The 25,969-nt window shown below is 36.0% G+C and overlaps 1 protein-coding gene across 1 annotated transcript in view; it reads left to right on the forward strand.

Moving 5' to 3' along the window:
- Positions 1-25,969, forward strand: part of LOC121429892 (peripheral plasma membrane protein CASK-like) — a 42,575-nt gene that overhangs the window by 416 nt on the left and 16,190 nt on the right. Inside the window, exons 2-3 of the mRNA XM_041627151.1 lie at positions 15,048-15,153; positions 17,919-17,996. Coding sequence (XP_041483085.1) covers positions 15,077-15,153; positions 17,919-17,996 — 155 coding nt within the window. The 5' untranslated portion in view covers positions 15,048-15,076. The remainder of the gene's footprint in view (positions 1-15,047; positions 15,154-17,918; positions 17,997-25,969) is intronic.

Here is a 25,969-nt window from a genome sequence, read left to right on the forward strand (position 1 = left end):
GGTGATGATTATGGGAATGACAGCGATGATTATGATTGTAATAGTGAAGAATAAGAAAAAGGAGGAGGAGTAGGTGATGATGACCATGATTGCAAATGGTGGTGATGATGAGGATGAGGATGGTGTTTATGAAGATGAATATTGTATGAGTTTGTTGATGATTGTGGTTAGGAAGGTACATACAAATATGATTGATGAGGGACAAGGGGGAAGGTATCACTTTTGCCAATGCCAGTCTTTAAACAATGTGATTATAGCACCCAAGTTTAAAGATATAACTGTCTTTTGTTCTTGTTACAAAATCTTTTCTTTAAATCTTCTTTGCTATGTACTTAGCGCCTCCAGAAATTGGATTATAACACATAAGCAGGTCTATTTCCAGCTAGTGAGCCCTTGTTTAAAATGTCACTGCATTTTAGAAAAGCGATTATCTTTATTGACCAAATTTAGAACAAATTTGGTAAAATACCCCCAGGCCGAGCATCCATTACAAAACTTTGAAAATGGACAATGGTTTTACTTGAATTTAAATCTAGCATATTTCCCACTTGTTTCTGTCTCGACGGGCATTTCAGCCTCCTTGCTTTTGGCAAATTTATTGTCTAGTTGCATTTCCAGGCTGAATTACATATTTTATTTGATGGTTACCTCCTTCGTTATCCCTCTGTATAATTTGTTTAAGATAATGGAAACCCCACAAATGATTTCTCTATTTTTAAAAATTATATTCATACAGTCCTTTAATAAACTGAAAATGTTAAGAGGTAGTATTTTTTTATTTTTTGTGAAAAGGAATTCAGCTGCAGGTAATACAGTTGAAATGGATATGGATCATAAAACAGGCAAATAATAAATTTTAAAAGCAGATCAGGCCATTTCCTTTACATACATACATTAATTCATACAAAAACCAATGACACTATTCATCCTAGGAAAATAAATTTGTGGATTGCATGCAATGATTCCTAATAACTTTAGTGATGTATTTGATGAAACAAAACATATAGTTAAATAGAAAAAAGAAAATATTCTTATTCAAGTGAATGGGGTTTTCTCATCATCTGCTGATAGTTTTTATCACCTATTGAACGCATTACACATAGAGAATATATGAAATGAGAGTGCCATTCTTAAAGTCTTTGATCTCATTTAGCTCGTCATTTAATTTTTTAAAATTTCATATACAGCTACATGTACATGCATATCTCTCCCTATTCAATCTTTTACTTTCCACAATTATACTCATATTAGTATAAAAACTTTGCCTCCATGCAGCCACATTATTTTTTTTAAATTCAATTGCACAAAACTTCTGGTTACGGAGACTAATGGGTAACCCAGAAAAATATGGCACAGGTACACATCTATCTTTTGATCAGCTGGTTGGTAGCAAATTGTGAGGAGCCCTCATTGCTGGAGAGTTGATATCTCTTGGATTGAAGGGGATGGGCCTTGTGATTGCATACAGAGATAAATACACTGAAAAAACAGAATAAACCCTCCCAGTAATAACTGTGCCATTCAATGTCTAGTATATATATATTTTTTTATGTACATCGTCAAGTATTTTTTTTTTGCCCACCATTTATTAATGTTTGATGAAAATCTTGGAGATGGAAATTTGTTACAAGTACTATTATACAAAGTATGTTTATAGATGAACTCTTCTCTTCATGCTCAACACTTTCTTTCTTTGTTAGAGATTCTGTCCTATTTTGGGTAAGCTTTAGAATGCCTTTATTTGGACAAATTGTCAGAACTTTGCATTATTCTAATGATAAAAGAGGGATTTCACTTTGGGAAAGTCTTTCATGAGTTCCATGTTATTGCAAACTTGTTTAATTGTGTCAATTAGCTTAGGATAATTTCTAGTGGTTTTCGAATTCAAATGTATCAACGTTTTGCATCATGATTGTGTGAGCATAGCAAACATTCAAGAGCTGCACTTGTACATTGACATGAACAGATGAAATACATGAAAACGAAAGGTCCATGATAGAACATTACTTGCAGCAAGTTGAAAATAATGACCCTCTAAAAACGAAGGCTGACACGAAATGTTGATGGACATAACAGAGAATGTACTTTACACCTCATCAGGTTTTGTATAGGATCATCAGTCTACCCCTTTCATACTAGAGCTTACACTGTTAAACTTGCTACCACATGTGTCCCTTTCACACCATATCCTTATGCTCCATTAACTCCATTTTGCCTTTCAAATATTTAAAATTGCCAGTAAAGTCTTTTCCGCACATGACGTTAAAATTTGAAATTATTTCTCCCATACACAAAGTTGAGAAAAGGAAAAAAACATCAACAGTGTGTAGTTATGTATGCACTGGATTTCAGAGAGGTCAAGTATTTATGGATTTTCCTGTTTCCACCCTAAAACCCATGAAGGTGATCATACTGTTTGTATATCTAGTTCAATGTTCTGCTAATTTTGTTACACATTCTACATGGTCGATTACTACAGAGCACAAGCAGTACTTGTACTTTAATTTTCTGTAAAATTTTTTGATCAAAATTGACTGATACTACCGTTTGGATGAACGCTGACGAAATGTACATGAATGACAACATTTTCCTAAATACACAAACAATCAAGTACAGTAGTATCCCTAAAACAAACCAGACAGGCCCTCCCAATGCAATTTTGATAAGCATCCCGCTTGTTTACCCAGCATGCTCGCTGAGTCTAGCATGCGGCTCAAGATCTTTAAGTAGATGTTGGAGAAGTGTCAAGCGGTGTTAATTGGGTGGGTGGCCATCACAACCGGACACAATGGTTCGGATGAACGCCGCTGAAATTATCATGTGAACAGGGACTGGATGATTTATAGACCAATCTCACCAACCCTACCACACTGTCGCACCAAATTAACAACTGAAGGAAACCAGCTTGCAAGAAAATAGCCATATGCCTGTATCATTCTTAAAGGGAAATCATAACATAATGACAAAATATAATTCATTCTTTTATCATTAAAAAAAAATATTGATCTCTTAATTGTGATTCCTGAAATTCAAACAGAGATGAGTTCTGTCGAAACGTTGAGATTGGGTGGTCCTTTTCAGGACCAACACTTGCCTAAGAAAGATACATGGTGTACTGTGAAACCAACTACGCTCTTCTTCTTCACCATGGAAACCTTCAGAAGTTACTTCTGACGACATGCTTTAGAGAAACAACAAAAAATAATAAAAAAAAAAATAAAGTAAAAGTGATCTTGTAAAATCATAAAAATTGTTTAGCAATGGGATGTCTTTACATGATAATGTATCAAATTATCATTTTTACACTTCACAAAAATCAATGATATGTGTATCTTTTCATAGATTTCTAATTTCGACTGTCCTGAGAAAGCGAGAATCCCCCAACCATGTTAATAAAGGAAAGTTGTGTAGTTTGCCTTTATAGGGAAAGAATTTTTGAAAATAGAATTTTTAGGCGACATCTGACACATCCTATAAAGCTGCTTTGTGCTCATGAAAATGACAAGCCCACGAACATGCCAATTATGATTCTTATTTTGAAACATTGTAACAACCTCCTAAAAGCCCCTATTTTTATTCCATAATCATTAAAGAAATGTTAACCATAAGAAGATGATGATGTTCTATTCCATAATGATAACATAATCATCAAAATTTTAGAGAATACAACCATAATGGTGATACTGGTGATGACAATATAGTTTTGCAATGTTTGAAAGTGGCAAAAAAAGGCTTTTGAAAAAGCATTAAATACTATATGAAGAGCATAGATATGGAATGATGAACACATGTTGGCTTAATTGAAGTTTGTAATTAGGGAAGCATTTCATGAAAGTCCTGTTTTATCCAACAGTTACCTTATTAACACTACCTCTAAACAATAAAGATCAATAAAAATTGTCAGCTCTGACAACTTTTCAGACAAAAATGTTGATGTCAAACTAACAAATACTACTAAAAAGTTCATCATCTCAAGAAATTAAAAAAAAAAATGTGGGTACTCTTCACAACTTACTGTCTAAATCTGCATCATTGGATATGCCTTAACATTGCAGTAAATGGGAATTTTCCAGCATTTCTTTTTTAGTTGCCAGGTCTCTTTCAAGCATTTTGGGGGCTAAATTGCTCTGAGCCCCCATGTAATTTTTCCCCTGATTCTAAAGCCAACTATACGATTATTCATCCTCTCAAGAAAAAGAACTTCTGTTCAACTTTACTTTCTTCAGAAGAAGTGTTGTGGCGTGACATTTTTTTTCTTCAGCGAAACCAGGCCTGGCGAAACTATTTCCTCTTGCTCAAGGCTTCTTTCAATGAATCGCAACTAACACCTGCTTTTTAAAATTGATCAATGTTCCTCTATGATAAAATGCACTGCATAATAGCCCTCAAGAAGTTTTGTTTTTCTAGATTCTAAGAAAGGAACAATGGTATTTATAATGCCACGGTTCGATGAAATCAATATAAAATATGGTACTTAATATTAAAGCTTCATAACTAAAAAAAGATCTGTAGAATAGGAGTTTCAGAATAATTATGAAACTACCAAGTTGTTAAAATTTTCTTGTTCATCTGTTATACTTTGAAAACAGTTTCTTTGATGTTTGAAAAAAAAATTATAATTGGGTGGTAGATATTGTTTAGAATGTTATGTGCATGTACATCAACTTGAAGAATTCAACCAACACAACAAAAATCTCCATAACACGTTCATATCAGCATTAGATATGTGTAGAGGAATCAATTGTACCATTGTACACAGCCGTGGACTATGCAGATTCTGTGTACACTCTATATTCCAAGGATTTAAAATAGATCCTGATCAGTTGGGAATAGTGACCAGCCGAATTTTGAATTCATTTTAAATCTTAATGATTAACTTTCAAATCTCGATAGATTCAAATTCAAATATTTTAGATTTATATTCAAATCAAGAAGGTTTAGGTGTTAATATATTTTTGGCTAGTCACTATTCCCAGTCGATCTGGATTTATTTTAAATCCTTGGAATTTAGAGTGAGGATGAAATAATGATACATGCTTCTGATTGGCACCCTACATATACATGTATTTTGCTGCAAAAGAATGATAAAATGACTGTCAAATTAAAGAGAAATGCCAGTAGTTGCAGTAAACACTGATTTCATGAGAAAGTCTGTAAAACCAGGCTTAATTGTCAGAATATCATCGAGGATCTAGATCTGGTACAGTTATATAAACTGAACTTTGTGAAATCTTGAAATCTACGCTGAAAAACGTTCACACTGAAGATCACCAACACAGATAGGCACACGTGGGACAGTGTATTATTATTGCTGGAATAAAGACCCGACGGAAGTGACCGAATCCGCGCTTATTTTGCTTATTTCTCAGCAATTACACAATTTCTCCCAGAATCCTTTGGCACATATTTTTATTCATACAAACAGACACTTGGGTGGTCATTATATTAGATTCTGTAAAAAGTCATTTTGAGATCGTTACCAAAACTGGAATTTATCTTTAAGATCTTCGACACACCACAGAATTTACTTATAGACTTGCTACTAGGAATTTTCTCATTCATGTATGGAGTGGTGAAAAATATATCCTGGAAACTAGCTGAAAGGCATGCGTCATGACAAATACGGAAAGTTTGAATTGAAAGAGGTATTCTTAAAATAGAGCCCCAGGCCCTCCCCGGTATTGGACGTAAAGTCATTATCCAATAAATGTGGATTTCCCATGTGGAATGTGATGAGGTTACAGAGCTTCTATGAATGCGTCGTAATGATATCGACTCGATGAGAATGATATTAGCGAAGGCTGAATGTTCCGAATCACCATTCCATCATTCGCTCTACAGTGTTGCAGAATTTGAATCGTCGTTTGATGTTTTGCCTTTTTATAATGGGATGACTATTGAATTTTGTCATTCCCATAGACTTTGTACAGGAGTCATCTAGGGCCCGTAACACAAAGCTTTTATATAGCATTGATCGTAGAACATTTTTCTATGATTGATTGCATTGACTACAATGTACAATCAATCGTGAAAATCAAGCGTATGATTAATCGCTACCCTTTGTGTTACGGGACTCTGGATAGTGTTGTTCCAGTTTACATTTTGATCCGACACGTACATGTATCATGCATGTAAATGTTGAATTAACAATTTTCATGTTAAATACAGTACTTGTACAATGGATCCTACATGAATGTATCAAAACCCTGCATCCACCTGATACATGTAGATGTTCAAAATATGAATACAAACTAAAGTTATTACATGTCCATGGAATAATATTGCAATTATAGTCTGCTTCAAGTAAATGAGAATATTTTTACCAAATAAGTGGGAATAAATAAAACTGGAGCAGATTGAACATATCGGGAAATAATTTTCTTGTTTGGTTGGATGATTTTAGGATAGCCTTTAATAAAAAAATGAGAAATATTAAAGAAACTTAAATTAATGGTGAAAAGTGTTTGAAGGAAATATTCACCAAATTCTTTAAAATGGCAACCAAATGGAAATGTGAAAAACCTTTTTTTCCCCTTGCAAATTGGAAAATTTCTATTACTTAGGCATTCTTTAATAACAAACCATGTATAAAGCAGCAATTAAAAAAATATTTGATGATGTTTTCACTTTTGGGGAACAAAAGCTGTTCAAATAAGGTTAGAAATATTTGATTGTCCTATATAAAATAACTGCTCCCTATAAACTAAAGTCATTCAAATCTTGTTCCATTTTCTACGGGTAAATTTGTATTGGAGTTGAGCATACATGTAAAGGGAAGTTACGATGAGTGGTAGATATATTTGTTGATTTGGCAGATAACATTTTGAAAGCGCATTGACGACCTGAGCAAACAGTGAAAGTGCATGCTGCTTATTAAAATCACTCCAAAAGGGTTTTAGATGCACTAATTGCTACTTCAGGAATGTGGCTGATACAAAAGTGCTGGTTTTAAAAGTGATGTATAGATATGCTATAAGGCTTACAAGTCTGTATTAATGTTTTTAATTTGGATTCAATCTTTTAAGATGAAGTTCAGCCTGACGTCTACATCGTTTTCATTAAAGCAGAACATTAGATGCAATTATTAAAGAAGGTTTTGAAAAATTCAATTAAAACATGTAATTATAATTTCGTGCAAGTAGCTTCCCCATATGTCATGTAATTCAAATTTAATAAATTCTGATTTTTTAATGTGTCATATTTATTGATAACAATATCCTTTAAACAGGCTCTATGAAATAATCTATTGAATTAATCATTTTCAATTTTCGATGAAAAATACACTTTATTGGATCAATATCATATTGAAAATGGAAGAAATGTTTGAATGTGATGCTACATGTACAATATCAATGCTGTTAATTTTTTTAACAATTTTTTTTCAATGTCCCCAATCCTATATTAATTTGTCTTTGTTCCTCTCTGTTTAAATGAATCAACACTCACTTCATCTCAAGGTAGCCTTCCTGTTTGAGATGATGATTTTGGACTGAAACAAAGCCCCTTGATCAAACACAACCCATTTCATGCAGTCTTATTATAAAGTCATTTCAACGCTGATAACATCATCTAGCCATTTAAATGCCTTTTGTATCATCAGTGCATTGTTTGGTTTGGATTGCGCTAGAAAAATGATGCATGCCACAGTTGTTCAGTTCAGCTAGGCATCATTATGAAAGCCACTGCAGCTAATCCGATGTGAAAAGTCAACATACATTGTAGAAAAGCTAACAGTGAGAAAGAAACTAATAACTCACAGATGATACACAGTGGCATGGGTGATACTAGAGAAACTAATAGTTTCAGACCAACTCAATCCCCATAATTCCTATAAAATTACAAGAATCTATTCAGGCCTTAAATTTTAGAATACCCCCAAACTATTTTCCCCTTTTATCAGTACCTACCCGAACCAGACACTTGTTGGATAAGTTATACACTTTTTACACAGGATTTTCTTAGCCACGGACTATCGCTAACCCCATACTTTCCTTAACCCCGTACTATTTTTTTCCCCTTTTCACACATGCCAAATTGTTATTGCTAACCCTGGATAAGGACTGCTTGCTTTTCACACACGAAACTCGCTAACCCGGGACTAGTGGTAGCTCATGAATATTTACGAGCGTCGATGAGGAAAGTATTAAAACACAAATTCCAACTCGCTGACTTATGGTGCGTGCTTTTTCTCATCGCCGTGTTCGCTGTTCATGAATATTCATTATGCTTACCTCTGATGGGACAACAGGGCCGGCTCTTGCGGGGCATGAATGGGAGCGCTTAGGCCACTTTCGTTTGACACTAGCGATCTCTACCCCGTGCTATCGCTTTTAGCACCGCAATTGCTGGGATAACCTAGCTTTTTTGCAGGGTCAAATAATCCTGTACTAAAGGTGGGGTTAGCCCACTTTGCAAAAATGCTGTGTAAAAAGAAAGTGGGCTAAGCTTAACCCCGTACTATAGGTGGGGCTAAATGGCAATTTAGCCCCACCTATAGTACAGGGTTAAGGAAATTTTAGCGTGTGTAAAAAGGGTATTAGATTATATGATTCTGCAATTGAAATCGCTAGCTAAGCACAAACGTCTTACGCGCCTTACAGTGCCCACACCCAGCTTACTCACTGCTGATGGGAAAGTTGTTATAATTTGCTTTCACATTTCGAGAATAGCCGAGCCCTTCAAAATTCTCTGTGAAAGTTGTCGTAGTTTTGCAATGTTAATCAGGACACTTTTAAGTAATTATTCTTTCACACTGCCCAAAATACCTGATATTTTATGAACAGGGTAGATTGGAGTAAATTTTTTTTAATGAGAGAATACCTGGTATTCTTAGTTTGGAATCGGTCTGAAAGCAACTTGTGCTTCATCTTTTATCATGTTTGCATGGGTAATAATCATTTTGACTGGCTTAAAAATATCCCAGAATCTGGATGGGGGAAGGGGGTGCGGCATAAGGTTATTCTGAAGTGGCTAATGTGAATATCGATGGAAGTTCATTGCCCCCTATATTCAATTATGTGATGATTCTTTAAAAATCCTCATAAAATTTTATTGTGCATTTTATAGGACTTGGTCATTAAAACATGTATAAATGTCATTTAGGGTAAAAATGCGTTTCAAAAGCATCACCATGTCCTGAATACAAAAATTTACAGTAATTAAAAAAAATACAATCAATTAATTATGAGCTAGTGATTGATAGCTTTGAGCACTATATCTCTAATCAATGATAGCACCTTTTTAACAAAATAGAAATGCATTATATGCATCGTGCACCAGCACAAAAGTGCCATTGTGCAATGTATGAACATTAAAGTGCACACTTGCATTTGCAAATTAAAATGAATGAATGAATAATGAACAAATATCAATTCATTGTTAACTCTTCAATGATTAAAGTATATTGCAATGATTTCATATCTACCCCTGTTAGCATGTATAGTATTACATACAGTTGTGTTTGTGTGGGGGGGGGGTGGGGGTGAAGAGAAGGAGCAAGATTACACCATAAAACGTAATATCTGCCTGAGCAGTTAATATTTCAATTCCCAGGAAAGGTATTTCTGTCCACCGTTGCCATAGCAATCCAGATTTAAAAGCTATTTCCTCCCAAAATTATTCCAGCTCTACGAAATGCAGGCTGCATATCCGTGTCTACTGAATTTAGATGAAATGATGTTTATTGCCGCTCACTCATTTGTTCATAGAGCTTTTTGAGGAATGGGCTGAGGAGATCAGATTATGTATTTCGATGATGTAAAAGTTCTGGAACCAGTAAATGGCCTTATCAATAAAACTAATGATCATTAAATGCTTGAAGATTAAAGACATGGAATATTGTTGTTTTTCATATTTGTCATTGTGCCTGATTTTGACCAACCGTTAATCACAATTCATACATTTAAAATATTGTTCAAAAACTCATGCACATGCACACAATATAAAGGAATTAACAAGGTTAATTCTGCTGATCAATTGGACTGGGTTTGCCCTATCCACTAACCTATCTCTGTGGTCTAATGGTTAAGGTACCAGCGTTCTAAGGTGTGGGTCCAGGTTCAGTAGTCGGCAGAGACATTTTTTCCAGTTTGCCAAAATTTTGATGATGGAGGAAAGCTGAGGAGGTGTGTCCTGTGCATAGATTAAATTTATTGCTGCTGACATGTTGATAAATATTTGTCATGCTTGCCATCTCATAACTCCAATTTATAACTCATTTACCTTTGTAAAGCTTTTCATGATTTTTAATGTACCAGTGCAAGGAAAATTTCCTGTAAGGGATAATTAAGTTCAGTTCAGTTCAATTCTACATTTGAGTTTGTACACGTAAACTGTAGTTCCAATAAATATCAGTTAACCTCTTTCAGCCAGAAAGAGACTAACGTTCTATAACATCTGATGATGACTTCCACCTTTGGTTTAGATTATATAGTACACTCTGATGAGTCACAATGGAGGATCTAAAATTAATGAAGAATTCAGTCTTCAGTGTGGAAGTGATGTATTCTCCACTCGATGCATCCCAACCCTCTCTTGTGACGAGTGATGATAGCACTCAGTTCTAAAGGTGACTACTTCTCTGAAGTAGGGGTTGTAGCATTTGAAGGGACCCTGTAAACCCTCACCCCAAAGCAATTATTTAACAAATATTAGGAAAAGATAAATTAATGATTATGAAAATTGATGAAAAATTCTGTCTTCAGTGTGGAGATGATGTACATGTATTCTCCACTCGATGCATCCAAACTCTCACTTGTGACGAGTGATGATAGCACTCAGTTCTGAAGGTGACTACTTCTCTGAAGTAGGGGTTGTAGCATTTGAAGGGACCCTGTAAACCCTCACCCCAAAGCAATTATTTAACAAATATTAGGAAAAGATAAATTAATGATTATGAAAATTAATGAAAAATTCTGTCTTCAGTGTTGAAATGATGTACATGTATTCTCCACTTGATGCATCCCAACCATCTCTTGTGACGAGTGATGATAGCACTCAGTTCTAAAGGTGACTACTTCTCTGAAGTAGGCGTTGTAGCATTTGAAGGGACCCTGTAAACCCTCACCCCCAAAGCAACTACATTAGAAAAAACGATAAATTACCGGTAATGAATATAAAAATTAATGAAAAATTCTGTCTTCAGTGTGGAAGTAATGTATTCTCCACTTGATGCATCCCAACCATCTCTCGGGACGAGTGATGATAACACTCAGTTCCGAAGGTGACTACTTCTCTGAAGTAGGGGTTGTAGCATTTGAAGGGACCCTGTAAACCCTCACCCCCAAAGTAATTATTTAACAAATATAAGGAAAAAAAATGAATCCAAAAATTAATGAAGAATTTAATCTTCAATTTTGAAGTAATGTATTCTCCATGTAATACACCCAAATCATCTCTTGCAATGAGGTAACTACTTCTCTTAAGTGAGGGTTGTGGCATTTAAATGCACTCTTAAAACCCTCACCCCAAAGCAAATATTTCACAAATATTAGAAAAGATATAGGTTAATGAATATAAAGATTGATAAAAATTATGTGTTCGGTGTGGAAATGGTGTATTTTTCACTTGATACATCCAAACCATTTCTTGCGACGAGTGATAAGAGCACTCGTTCTTCAGGTGACCACTTCTCTAAAGCAGGAGTTGTGGCATTTAAAGGTACTCTTGACACCATCACCGCAAAGCAAATATTATAAGAGAAAAGGGAGTGAAGGAATACATGAATAAACAATCAAAATCATTGCCCAATTTATGATCAATAAAATGACGAATTATGATGTGATTGAATAATTGAATTGGAGGGTAATTCAATATATTTTGACAAGTGGTCATTATCCTAAAGGTGACTCCTTGTGTGAAGTAGGAGTAGTTTCATCTAAAGGGACTCTACATAACCCCTACGAACGCACACACCGGCAGAGAATTTTATGACAGGATAAGAAGGGGAAGAAAGGGGGGGGGGGGAGAAAGGGAGTGGGTAAGAGAAAGTGTGTTTTATCAACTTCCAGAGTATTGATCTCAAAATGTTATTTTATGACAAATACATTTACATGTGAATGCTAGTAATATGTGAAGAACCATTCTTTTCCCCTTGTGTATCTGTTATCAACCCTCATCCCCCAAAAAAAAATCAAAAAGAAATTTTTATGAACAAAGAATTTCATTACACTCCAGCCTGTCTGTATGGAACATGTAACATTCAACTTTAGGCGTCCCTCTGTATATAGACATGCTTTCAATTGGTTATAAAGGGGATGTAACTTCGAGGATACGAAACAATGTTAATACTGTAAGGGGGAAAAGAACAAACAGTTGTGACCTTTTTGAGCAGCCCACGTGTTGTGTCCCATAACACAATTTCCACCCTACCCCGACGGCACAATGCCTGCGCAGGTCTTGAGAATTGAAGAATAACAGCATTGCTTCTTCAACATAATTTCATTTATTGATTTCCATCATTTCAAGGGGTCGAGCTGTGTATGATCCCCGGCGCAACCTCCACCCTTTCAGAACCACCGTCGGTTCAGTAATAGGATGACGGGGAAAACGTTATCTCAAAGCCCTGTTGTTCGATTTTGTTCGCATTACGACTCACCCCCGTAGATTCAATTTTGGATTTGACGGGTCAGTTGAAATTCAATAACTGCTCCCGTGCTTTTGCCCCCTGCCACGGGGGGAGCTTTGCCCAGTGGTCGTGTCCTATTCTTGCAAGATGCAAGATTTTCATTAAATGACAGTATCCTGAAGTTCTTACATGTAGGTGTGGTGCAGTGATGAGAGGAATGGAAGGTTTAGGCCATGGTTTAGGTGTATCCAGAGAGAACTGTGCATGTTTTGTATCTGTTTGTGTGGGAAATCACTTTTATTGTGAATGATGTTCTCTGCTATTTGCTGGGAAATGATTTGTGGGGTTCATGGTTTGATAAGTTTGTAATATTCTTTTTGTTATTAAAATATGATTATGAACTAATGTTTTGTAATGAATTTGATATCATTGATACAGGCCTTAAATTTATTTATTTTTTTTAGGGCAAGGCCTCTTTTCAAAAAGGGCCCAAAAATATTCAAGGCCAGTGAAAGGGCCATTTTAAAATAATAAAGCCTTGGACTGCTTTTTAAATAATATATAATCTGCATGCCTAATCAATATCGAAACTAGGATTAATGAAAAGGGGTAGGATGGGGAGGTTCTGACAACACCATCAAAAGCCTCTGTTAGTCCTGGCCGCAACAGCCTGCATTAGTGCATGTACATGTATGCATCGAAATGTCTGTAATGTCTTACTCTAGGTTCAGGTAATAAGAAGGGACAGCATCTATTGATTACTGTACAAGCTCTGATGACGGAGAGGGCAGTAATACGAGTGATTCTCGAGGCCCTTGATTGGGTTCTTGTTTCGGGAGGGTGCATATTGTCCGCCCAATCAGCAACAGATTTCTAGGAACATGGAAACCTAGACCCCATTCCCATCTTCATTCTTAAAGCAGTTTTAGTGGAAACCAGTTTAACGTGTAATGGGAATGATCAAAGCAGTCTTGGAAGCGATCTTAAGTAGTCTTCAAGACCAGTTCGGAAATCCACCTTGCAATGTGGTCGTCAAGACCACTTTACCTTGTTAAACTGGTTAACTGAAGGACACAACTTGTTTGTTTAAATTGGGTGTGTGAATACAGTACTTTTTACAAACAAATTGTGTGTAAATCCAACATTTTGGGGATTTCTCAAATAATCAACAGTTGGTAGTTACTTATAATAACCAACCTTATATGATGCTTGAAACATTTTCTTGGAGTGTGGATTAAGTGGTGGTGCATAGTGAAGAAATTGAGGGAAATGTCCCGAGTGAACTGTAATCAATCTGAACTAAATTACGTATTTTGTACTTTATAATATAAAAAATGAAAGAAACATGCAAAGGGAATGAATCTTCATATATGATTCCTATGGGTTCCTACCTTGGTCAGTCATACATGATGAAGGAATCCAACTTGAATTGTGTACTCATATTCGATACTCGGTATTGACAAAGGTCCCGTCTCTGTTTGCGCAGTTCTGATCCTGAAAAGCAAAGTTCAAACTGCACTGGGTCCATGGTGTCAGAAAGATATATCATTGATATTCATGGAATAATTATTGATTTGTCTAATACAAGGAGACGTGTCTGTGTTCCCCGAACAAGTGCAGACATACTTGTACATGTATGTGAATAGTTCTTGATTCATTCATATGCTGAGTTAGTTTACCCCCATGTGCCATATTAATGATTGATGTACATGTATACATGGTTATTTTGATTGCGGGATTAATATTTTATTAAATTGATACTCATGTTCTACATGTATGCAGCTCTGTGAGTCGAGCTAACTGTATTTACCACTGTATTAAAACTCATTAATTAAAAGTTAGTAATGATACATTTTGAAAGAAATTGAGACGGTGTTTTGGGCGATTTCAGAGCTGAATGCTTGAGCAATACAACTTTCTTTGTTGTTGATGATACAGTTATAGTGGGTAGCCATGTGAAAAACTGATAAACAATAAAGATGTTTAATTGTATGCGAATTAAAGGTGGAGATGTTGTGCGCTGTATGGGACTCAGAGATGTCCCGTACATTTTCTCCTCTAATTCACCCATAGAAGACATTTTTTCTGTTGGTTGTCATTTGTTTTTTTTTTTGGACAGCAGGTAGAAAAATGTTGTGAAAATGGCTGATTTTTCGCCCATTTGTGTGTCTCTACTGTTCTGGGTATACAGTCATGGTACTTTTTAACACTTCAACATGAAAATGTTCATATTTTTCTCTCTTTTCTCTCCTTTTTATCCTTTTTTTAGATCTGAAAAGAGAAGCATCAATATGTCACATGTTGGTTGTCATTTGTTTTTTTTTTTGGACAGCAGGTAGAAAAATGTTGTGAAAATGGCTGATTTTTCGCCCATTTGTGTGTCTCTACTGTTCTGGGTATACAGTCATGGTACTTTTTATCACTTCAACATTAAAATGTTCATATTTTTCTCCCTTTTCTCTCCTTTTTATCCTTTTTGTAGACCTGAAAAGAGAAGCATCAATATGTCACATGTTAAAGCATCCACACATTGTTGAATTATTGGAGACATACAGTTCAGATGGACTACTCTATATGGTTTTTGAGTAGTAAGTATATCTTTCTTATTCTTGGGCAAGACATTAGTCCAATTTTGCCGCTCTTCACCAAGGTGGAGTATATATATGTATAGCTTTTAATCTGAGAATAGAATCTTGGAAGCTTTAGATGACAAATTCTATATCATTCAAACACTGTACATTATAGGGCCATCAAGGACAGCAGATTTGATAACTTATGAGGGTTATCTGATTTGATAAAAATTAAAATAGAAAAATGATATTAATAATTCCCAATTTTTCTAATATGGGCTCTTCTTATTTCTCCTAGAAAAATATAGTGTCAGTTTTTTTCTGTTAATGTTATGATTTGACTTCAGCTATCAATTGAAATATCCAATGTGTATTTGGGATTATGTCATATAGAGATGATTAAATGAAATGTGAAAATTCCCAACAAGAATAATCAGGTAGGTCCATAAAATGATAAATTATATAGCCATGGTTATCAAAGCATTACAAGTCACGCTTCATGCTTTCAGAGGAGTCTGACAAGGAAGGTCTTTATGGTTCATTGACTTGCAAGCATCATTGATCATGATTTGTAACTCTTGTGAATGATTACTAATAAAAAATAAATGATTTTCCGGTGAATAGATGTAATTACAAATATGAGGATTGATCAGTGCACGTGTAAATCATTCATAATTTGTCATCTCTTTTGTATTATATATTATGTATCATTTTATGCATTATACGACGAGTTGATGTTCAATTTCTGTATGATTCTTAGCATCTCAGTGTATGAGGAAACAGATGATATATGCACCATACATGTACACACCTTTTTTCTATATATCATTTCAAATGGACTGCTTTCCGTGCGAAGGGGATTTATTCTATCCCCAAATGTGACGCTTCAGTCATACCAATGAAACTGACTCTCGACCGACCGATCGTAACTCATTGGAAATAACGTAGCAGCTTTGATCACTCTGTAGCCGGTTTTACTGGTGTGTCTGTAGCAGAAGTGAGGTTTACTTCATGCAAGATGAAGATGGGATTGCCTACGAGCGATGTCCATTGATGGGAGAGAATTCCTTGTAGAAAATAAAACTATCACGCTATTTTTAGCCTTGGATGTTTAGGCCAGGCATTCTGTAGAGTGATGTGCGTGCGTGTTTCCATCAATTTATTCCTCGAGAGGACAGGGGCTGCCTACATCTTTTGTTTAGAGGGGTCGGTGACAGTTCCGAGGGCTAGAATTTAGCTGCTGATTCTTTCAAGATGTTTCATATTCTTTACCTTGTCGGTAATCTTAAATGTATGTTCAGCCTTCAGGAAATGGGCATATCTATTGATTTTAGAAATGAACAAAATAAGTTTATTTTGAATTCTGCAAGAACTTTTTATCAATGTATTGTGTTTGAAGCAATGCATGCTTCAAATGGATGAATCAATTCATAGTTTTATATTGATGCTGTTCAGTAATTTTTTTGTCTTGGGGCAATTTCACCCTGAAATGCCCTAAAAGTGCCCTGCCTGGAAAAATTGTAATCTTCATCCAAAGTTAAAGCTTTTCCAATGTTGCAGATTTTGATGAGAAAAGTAGCCCCTGAAAATCAAATCTAGAAAAAATGCCTAGATAGTATTCATATTTAACAAACTGAAATTCATGTACATTTATGGTCACAGGGGCATTATAGAGAGAAAAAAAAATAATGGAAACCATTTTCATACCATACATGTCTTGTACGAGCTGTACCAACTTGTTTTATCATGCAGGATACTCTCATTTCATCATATAAAAATTCATGTCTGTTATTCCTTTCAATTATTTACAATTCTACAACCCTCTTTTTCACAGTCTGTTTTGACAAAGTAGATTTTGGATCAATAAAATATAGATTTCACCACTCCTCCATTTCTGACAGCGTGTATGTAGTCTGCCTTCCAGGCAAACCGTTTTCAAGAAAGGGGAAGAAATACATGTATAATGTGGATATGTCTTTCCATGTTTTTCGAATCGTAAGAGCCCGTCTTCATAATCTGGAAATGGCTTTAATAGTTTCTTTTAATTTTATTGATTTTTTTTGTTGGTAAAATGAGATTTGTGTCTAGTATGGAGGCCTATTTCATTCCTACAGTGTTCACATTGAGTAGGAGCTAATGTTGATGCACTAGATTTTTAAATGCTAAGTACAGTACAAGAAATTCAACTTGTCTGAAAGGCACGCTACATGTATTTATTCCCATGAGTGGTGAATTATGCATAATGATTCGCTTTGATGCAACTAGCCATGCACGCTGCAGTGATGATAGCACAAACGTATCAGCTTGATGATATTTCATTCTTAGTTTGCATTAAAAATGTCATGTAATGTTTGTGTTTTCCTTGAATTTACATTGTACTTGATTCAAGTAGAATCCCCTGCTATGAATAGCAGTATGTACTAAAATGAAAATGTCATACAAAAATATTTTCATTCACTAAATCAACATTTTCTTTTCTTTATTTCTTTCTCTCTACTATTCCTCTCCTTTGCTATATTTGTGTTTCTTCCTTCATAAAATTTTCTTTATCTCTCATAATCTTTCTTTTTTTTTGGCCCACTTCATTATAAAAAAAATCTTTGCTTCCGCCCCCCTCTCTCTTTTCTTCACTTTCCTGTTCCCTTATGCTCTTTCTTTCTTGCTCTACCTGTCTCTCTCCCGTCCTCTTTCATTCTCATTTCTTCCATTCCCCTTCTCTTTCTCTCTGTGCTCTTTCCCTATCTCTCCTTTTCTTTCTCTCACCCTCCTATTACCCTATGCAGTATGGAAGGAGCAGACCTGTGTTTTGAGATTGTCAAAAGAGCGAATGCAGGCTTCGTCTACAGTGAAGCAGTATCAAGGTATGTAACTTAATATTCATAACTCTTTCACATTGACCACTCTGGGGTTACCCAGATGTTACCTGGATGAAACATGAAAAAATTCCTCCGGACTGCCGTTCAGACCCTAAGACCCTCTAGTTTTATGCTGCTGAATGCTTGGAAGCCCCCACCACTTTGAGACAGGAAATGAGAGGAAAATGTTGACCAGTGGGGTTTTTATAAAGCTGTTTGTAAAGTTATGCACGACTTAACATACAACTGGAATATGTTCTTGGTTCATAAATCAATTACATAGGGATATCAGTATTATAAAGCACAAGAAAGAATCACCAGTCGTGTGTAAAGTCATTTGTATCTTACGAACAGCTTTATGAAACACCCACCGGGGCTCCATAACTCAAAGATTAGCGATCAATCGCTAAATGGACTGACCAATCAAGATCAATGTTAGACGCGCATCTAGTTCAAAATACTGACCAGGAACCAATCAGAAGTGTTCTTTCATATTTGCTATTCATCGCTAAACTTTGTGTCACGGGCCCCAGGGCCCTGTATCCTAAAGGTTTGTGACAGATAACAAATAATACAAGCAAATGATACAAGCATTCTGATTGGCTGATGTTCAGTGTTTCGACCAAGACGTCCATGTAAGAATAATCTTATTGGCCATCGCCATTTATCGATTGATCCCAACATTTGTGTTACAGACCCACGAGCCCCCAAACTGTTTATTATTCTTGACTTGTGGTGGTCTTCATAAAAGTTTGATTAGGGTTTCTACAGAGACAGACGGCATGAAGCGTGTTTAATTAATGCTATGCCCTTTGGATATTCAAAGAGGAAGGACAAGTAGTCAAAGAACGAGAAAAGAGAGAGAGAGAGAAAGAGAAACAAGAACGTATAGAGAGACAAACATGATTGGGAGGAAGATTATTAACTGAAGTCCCTGTTCTCACAGCCTTGAAGAAAATTAAAGGTAAATGCTAGTTTTGGTAACGATATCAAAATGAGTTCGTACAGAATCCAATGAAATGACCACCAAAGTGTCTGTTTGTATAAATAAAACGCATGTGCCAAAGGATTCTGGAAGAAATTGTGTAATTGCTGAGAAATCAGCAAATAAGCACAGGATGCGGGTAGGGCATCGGGCCCGACGCTCTAAGCAATAATTATACATTGTCCCACGTGCGCTTATCTGTGTTGGGGATCTTCGGTGTGAACATTTTTCAACGTAGATTTTAAGATTAATGTAACTGTACCAGATTTAGATCCTCGATGATATACTGACAATTAAGCCTTGTTTTACAGACTTTCTCATGCAATCAGTGTTTACTGCAACTACTGGAATTTCTCTTTAAACCAGCATTATTAAAGCACAGGTACCTTCATGGAAAAAAAAATTCCAAAAGTTTTTCAAACTATGATATAATCATCATGATAGAGCGATTCCAGTTCATCAGTTTGTTTTGAATAAAGTGATTATTTTTATTACTGTTAACTTGATTGCCAAGACTGTTTGATACATATATGGGAAATCTAAGATGAAAATTAGACCCCTGTGCAAATTTTTGTTTAAAAAAAATTCAATACGCATTGTTGATAGAAATGTGTCATATACCTATCCCCACAACTTCTTCATGAAATTGATTAGCTCGGGGTCACCTTGCAGCATTATCCTCATGATTTGACGGCAATCAACCCAGTTACGGGAACAATCAGTCTACATCCTGATAGGCTCATCTGAAAAGGGCATGTTCAGACTTTGTGTACTAGGCATAAAACTTGTGTTTATAAAAACAACATAGAGAATTTGTGTGGCACCAACAATATTAACGGTCCAGGGCCCCGTCTTACAAAGACTTGCTATTGATCCGATAAATCATAACTATGGACAGCCAGCAACGTCTGTTATGCATGTTAGTTCAAAATATTTTCTGGCTTTGATGTATATATTCATGCATTCATTGTTTTCTTGAAAATTCACTGTGCTTCTGTTTGAATACGAAGGACATTGTGCAAATTTCTTGTAGAAAGAATTATGACATCGATCGATTTCCATATAGTTACGATTGATTGGATCAATCGTAACTCTTTGTAAGACGGGGCCCTGGGGGTCGTTTCAAAAAGCCGTTCGTAAGTTAAGAGCGACTGGTGATCCTTTTTTGTGGTAAATGGTATTCACTAAATGTTCATTGGTGATTATCTAGCGTGTAAGAAAGGATCACCAGTCGTTCTTAAAGTCGCTCTTAAAGTCACTCTTAACTTACCAACAGCTTTATGAAACACCCACCTGAAAAGGTAATGATTGATCTGAGAGATATCCTACTTGTAAGTATACAACTTCTTTGGCTAAGACTTTTCGGCAGAAGCAACCAATACTGTGTGGGCAAGAAGACAGGTCCTAACATTTTTTTTGAGATTTGCAATATTCCGACTCATGAAAGAGTTCAATCTATGGTTTTCTGCTACCCCAAATTTAGTATCAAGCTAAAATATATCAAAATCTTAAACTTTTTTGAGCTACATGTACAATGAAGTTCTGATGAAGCATGCAGCATTGTAAGCGAAAGCTTACCAAAAACAGAAATTTTTTGGTTGTGGAAAAAGAACATTTTCCCAATTACATTCATAAATTCGAGTCCCATGTCTGCACAGTAGCTTGCTGGTGAATATATTGACAATACTCTCCTCATTTCTGCCCCTAGCAACTGTTGCTAAGGTGGTCATAATTGATAACCACTGACACCAAGAGATAATATATGTATCTGGTTCAATGGGTATGTGAATTATTTATATCTTCATCGGATTTCAATTAGGTCGAGTTAAAAAAAGAAGATATTCGCCAATGCAGGTTTAATAATATGTAATTGACATATTGGATCAAATACTATTACCACCAGCCACCCACCACCACTAGTAATGATAAAAATGTCTTTAAAGCTTATATTAAAATAGGTCAATCTCTAATTGCTTTACAGAAAAATGGAGAACAAAAATAGGTATAATACCATGATATAAAACTATGTAAAGAGTAAAAGTACATGAAATGAACTGTGCACTAAAAGTGTATTGCAGGGTGAAGAGATGACATTTAATAATAATAATAATAATAATACCCAATTTTTATAAAGCGCTTTTCCCAGAATGGCCCAAAGCGCGTTACAGCATATTATTACCCCGGTCATTGGATTCATTTCAATCCCGCACGAAAAGTGCACAATTTCCACTCCCTGGGGAGCATTCCTTGCATTCATCGCAGCCTCATTATGGCGCTGGCAAAATCAAACATACAATATCTTTCGCATCCTACCGGTTGAGTGCTTTCATGAACAATTCAACAGTTGTCTTGGTTCTGATGTGCAGTTGTAAAGCATTTGAAAGTGTTGGTGCAGGTGGAGAAGGAGGAGAAGAGGAAGGAGGAGAAAAAGAAGGAGAAAAAGATGGAGGAGGAGCAGGAAGAAGACAAAGAAGAAAAGGATAGAAGAAAGAAAGAGGAGGGGGAAAGAAAGTTGGAGAAGAAGAAGAAAAATAAAGCGTGAAGAAACTTAATATCTTGACCCTTTAACGCGATAGCTCCTGCCTTATTGCAGTCAATTATAGGTCATTCCGTAGAGATTGACGTGAGAGATGGGTAATTAGTATGTGCTGAGTCGAGGCATCCTTTTCTACCCATCACCTGGCTATCACCCAGTGAGACGTGTCTTTGATGCTTCGTCCCGTCTCCCCTGCTGAATCCCAACCAGTTGCTTTAATACTGACCACTGACTGTACGCCCGTCTTGGTTTACACATTTACGCCGCATCAGATACCCTCCATCCTGCCCGATATTCAATTCGTAGAACAGGACGTGTGTGGGATGGGAGTTGCTTTAAAGGGCAACATCTTTTTTATGAGAAAGCAGTAAAAAAAAGATAAAAACAGTCTTGTGTATGTTTGAATCTAATTGGACAAGCAATTCAAAATTTGAATTTAAAGAAAGATGTGATCATGGTTTAAGAAGTTCAAACTTAGAGCTACTGTGATTCTGATGAAGTGCCAGGCAATAATTGTCTTTGATATTTTAACACAAGGAAAAATGACTAATATCATTATTAAAAAACATATTATTAATACTCCACTACTGTAATAATTCCTGGAGTAATAGAATATAAATTTCTGTAGACAACATTGCCCTGTTGCATAATAGTTACCATTATGGCCATCCAATTGTAACTACATGTACCATGGTATCGATGCTAGACAGCCAATCAAAATCAGGAATTCCATGCAAGTTACAATTGGATGGCAAAGTTACTTTATAGTAACTTTTGTGCAATAGGGTCCAGGGCTCCGTAACACACAGGTTTACAATCAATTGCTAAATCCCAATGACCAATCAGGATCGTCGTTGCATGCGCGCTCTGTTTAAAATACTGACCGGGAACCAATCAGTGCGGTTATTTCATATTTGCAGTTCATCGCAAACCTTTGTGTTATGGAGCCCTGGGCCCCGTTGTACAAAGAGTTACGATTGATCCAATCAATCACAAATATGGAAAGCCAGCAAAGTCAACATATGAAATGGATGTTTGTTAAAAAAAATTCTAGATATGAATCCATATCCATAAATTCATTGATTTTTTGACGATTTGGTGTGTTCTCCTTTGATTACAAAGGACATTTTGCAAATTTCCTGTAGAAAAAATTATGACACTGATGGATTTTCATAGAGTTAGGATTGATCGGATCAATCGTAACTCTTTGTACAACGGGGCCCTAATCAGTCAGGATTTGTGCTGTACACGTTCCCCTGATCAAATTGCCAACTCAAGATGTGCATAAACTTACATTTTAAATGTTTGTCATCCCCTCATTATCTAGACTATTGGGCCCATATTCTGAAGTCAGGTTTAACTTAGACCATGGTCTAACTCTGTGCTAAAATTATGGGAAGCCAAAAGTGTCAAATTTTTTTATTCAGTTGTTTGTTTATGCTTACTGTGCTCTTTCCTGATTCATCGATGGGGAAGACAATTATCTATTTATACTTCATAAACAATTATGAATGATTTGAGAGCCAAATGAGCTGAAATATGATATCTCTACCGATAGTGATTTATGTAGCAATCGGCTATCCATACTTAAACCAAAACTTAAAACCGAGTTTAAGTTAAACCCGACTTCAGATTACAGGCCTCGATGTCTAACTCATCATCGCATTTCTTTGATCTGTCCTTCATGAAAATTGAGTTATTTCAAGTTTAGAGCTGTCCTTTAATGTAGGCATCACATGACCCACATCTGTGATCAAGGGTCTTTCTTGATGCATGCGAAGGGTGACTGGTCAAAGATATCGTATGTGGAAGGCTAATCAAACATCTCCATTCAGAAAGCAATTGTAGAACTAGATGAAATTGAATTTGATTAAACTACATGTAGGTGTAAATTGAACTTTATAATTGCATTGAATGTGATGGAATGGAGATTGAATTGGATAAAATCAAATTAATATGAATTAAATGGAATTGGAATAAATTTAGATGAAATTGAATGGAAGTAAATGAATTAAGGTGAAATTGAATTCAAGTTAATTGTGGTGAATTGAAAGTTTATCAATAATGATATTGTAGTAAAAATAGTATGAACCTTCAAAGAGCAGTTCCTTTTTATATAGTCCGCAATGCTGGGGTCATCTGAGGCATGTAAAGACAAACTGGAGCCCCCATTATTTCAAGGGGGGGGGTCTTCTTTTCCTTATTGACTATTTTTAAGGTGATCATTACTGGGGTGTGCTCCTCTAGTACCGTGTTTACACATTGACTCGGGTCGGGTCTTGAATCCGCGAGCCGGGTTGAAAACTGCGAAGAAGGGATCAGAGATCGCGTTTATACGTACATATAAAAAGGCAAGTTCAACACGGCTCGCGGATCTCGAACGGAAGAAGAATTATGACGTCGCAAATTAAACGCGGGAAATTCACCGCCAGAATCGAATCTTGTCCGTGCGAACAACAACAATGCCAAAAGTGAAAGCGCGCGCAGTGACCTGGTCAAGAGAGTTCGACACGGCTTTCTGTTTACACACGAAAAAATTGCCGAGTCTGACTCGGCTCGCGGGTTGAAACCTACGATTTTGGCGGATCAAAAAAGCCGTGTTCGACACGGCTCGCGGATCACACTGATCGCGTTTACACAGCATAAAATTGCCGTGTTGAGCACGGCTCGCGTGTCGAACCCCTGAGCCGTGTCACTGTGTAAACACGGTAAAATTTAGATATATTCCAACCCACACTAATTTGGATGTCAGTCTAAAGCAACCGTCTCATCCTGAATTATTCACACCCTCCTAGGGGTACAGATGGGGGTAGTTATAGATGTGGTGTGAAGGTGATGATGAAAAGTATTAAAGCCTGTCTTCAGTTTCAGTAAATTCCCTTAAATGCACCTCTTACTATTTTAATTTATTACTAGCTCATATGAAGGACTTGTCTTAAAACAGTTTAGGTCCAGGATATTTAATTAAAATGCATTTTACAGGATTTATTTTGTGATTGTTCATGAAAGTTTAATTTGATTGGGTGCCCAAGTTTGAATACCTGCTCGCAGCCTTCAGAGATCCAAAAATATACCCCCACTGACCAAATTTTATGTAGGGAGAAACATATCTATCAATAGTAAAATTCAGAAGAATGAAAAACTGAAATTGTCTGATTTACTGTTTATGGTTGAAATGGTTTGAATTCATGTCAATGACGAATGAGATCAGTTGTTAATGATCATCCAAACTGTTGTATCAGTGATATTACAGTGCAAAGAATTTTTATATGCCTGTCTTGACAGGACATGTTATGATATCACGCTCGGTGTCTGTCCGTCTGTCCGTCCGCTAACCTTTCCTTGTAAACGCGATAACTTCAGTTTAACTTAATCTAGGCTCATATAATTTAGTATGTATAATACTAGCATAGATCCAAGGAAGCCTATTGATTTTGAGGTCAAAAGGTCAAAGGTCAAGGTCACAGTGACCTATTTTCATTGTACCCTTCTGCAGTCCTTGTAAACGTGATAACTTGGGTTGAACTTAACCTAGGCTCATATAATTTGGTGTGTATGATACTATCATTGATCCTAGCAATTCTATTGATTTTGAGGTCAAAGGTCAAGGTCACAGTGACTTTTCATTGTACTCTTCTGCAGTCCTCGTAAATGTGATAACTTCGGTCGAACTTAATCTAGGCTCATGTAGTTTGGTGTGAATGATACTAGCATAGATCCTAGCAATTCTATTGATTTTGAGGTCAGGTCAAAGGTGAAGTCGCCATCTTCTACTTTTCTTGCTTGACCAATAGCTCCTTTTTCCGCATTACAGATGGGCGTATTATATGTGCTCGCCTTAGTGACACTCTTGTTTTATATGAAATACAAGTCTCAAGTTCAGAACAAGTCCTATATTTTCATGGGTTCTGAAGAACCGTCTGATAAGATTATTCCATGACAGGAATGCGTAATATCTCCTTTTAAATGCTAAATCTTTATCTTTACTCGTGATCAAGAATTTGAAGGATGTCAAAAGAGAGCTATACTTTGCTTGTAATTTGGGTGCGAGTGATGTTAACTTCCATGAACAAATATGGCATATGGAACACCAAATTTCTGGCTGCACTTTAATATGCATGATCAAAAGAAAGAAAAAAAAAATCATGGTCATGTGATCATGAATCACAGCGAGGGTCCACCAGAGATGCTGAAGTCAAATGTACAACTGATTTGAAGTGGTAGGAGGGAATTTCGTATCGCTTGTTCTGCTTTTAAACTTTCTCTGGGTTTTCTGTTTGATCAATAATTCCAAAGGTTAAACTTTCAATTTGAAGTTAGAGATGGAGAGCTGAAAATAGCTAATAGTTTGTCAATATTTACTACTCATGTAGGTCAGCAGTCCCCTTCTCAACTGATTTTTGATACAGAAAGAATTTCTTATCTCTAAAACCTTTATAGGATGCTTCTTAAACTCTT

The sequence above is a fragment of the Lytechinus variegatus genome, chromosome 16 (genome assembly GCF_018143015.1).
Source record: "Lytechinus variegatus isolate NC3 chromosome 16, Lvar_3.0, whole genome shotgun sequence".
Taxonomy (NCBI): Eukaryota; Metazoa; Echinodermata; class Echinoidea; order Temnopleuroida; family Toxopneustidae; genus Lytechinus; species Lytechinus variegatus.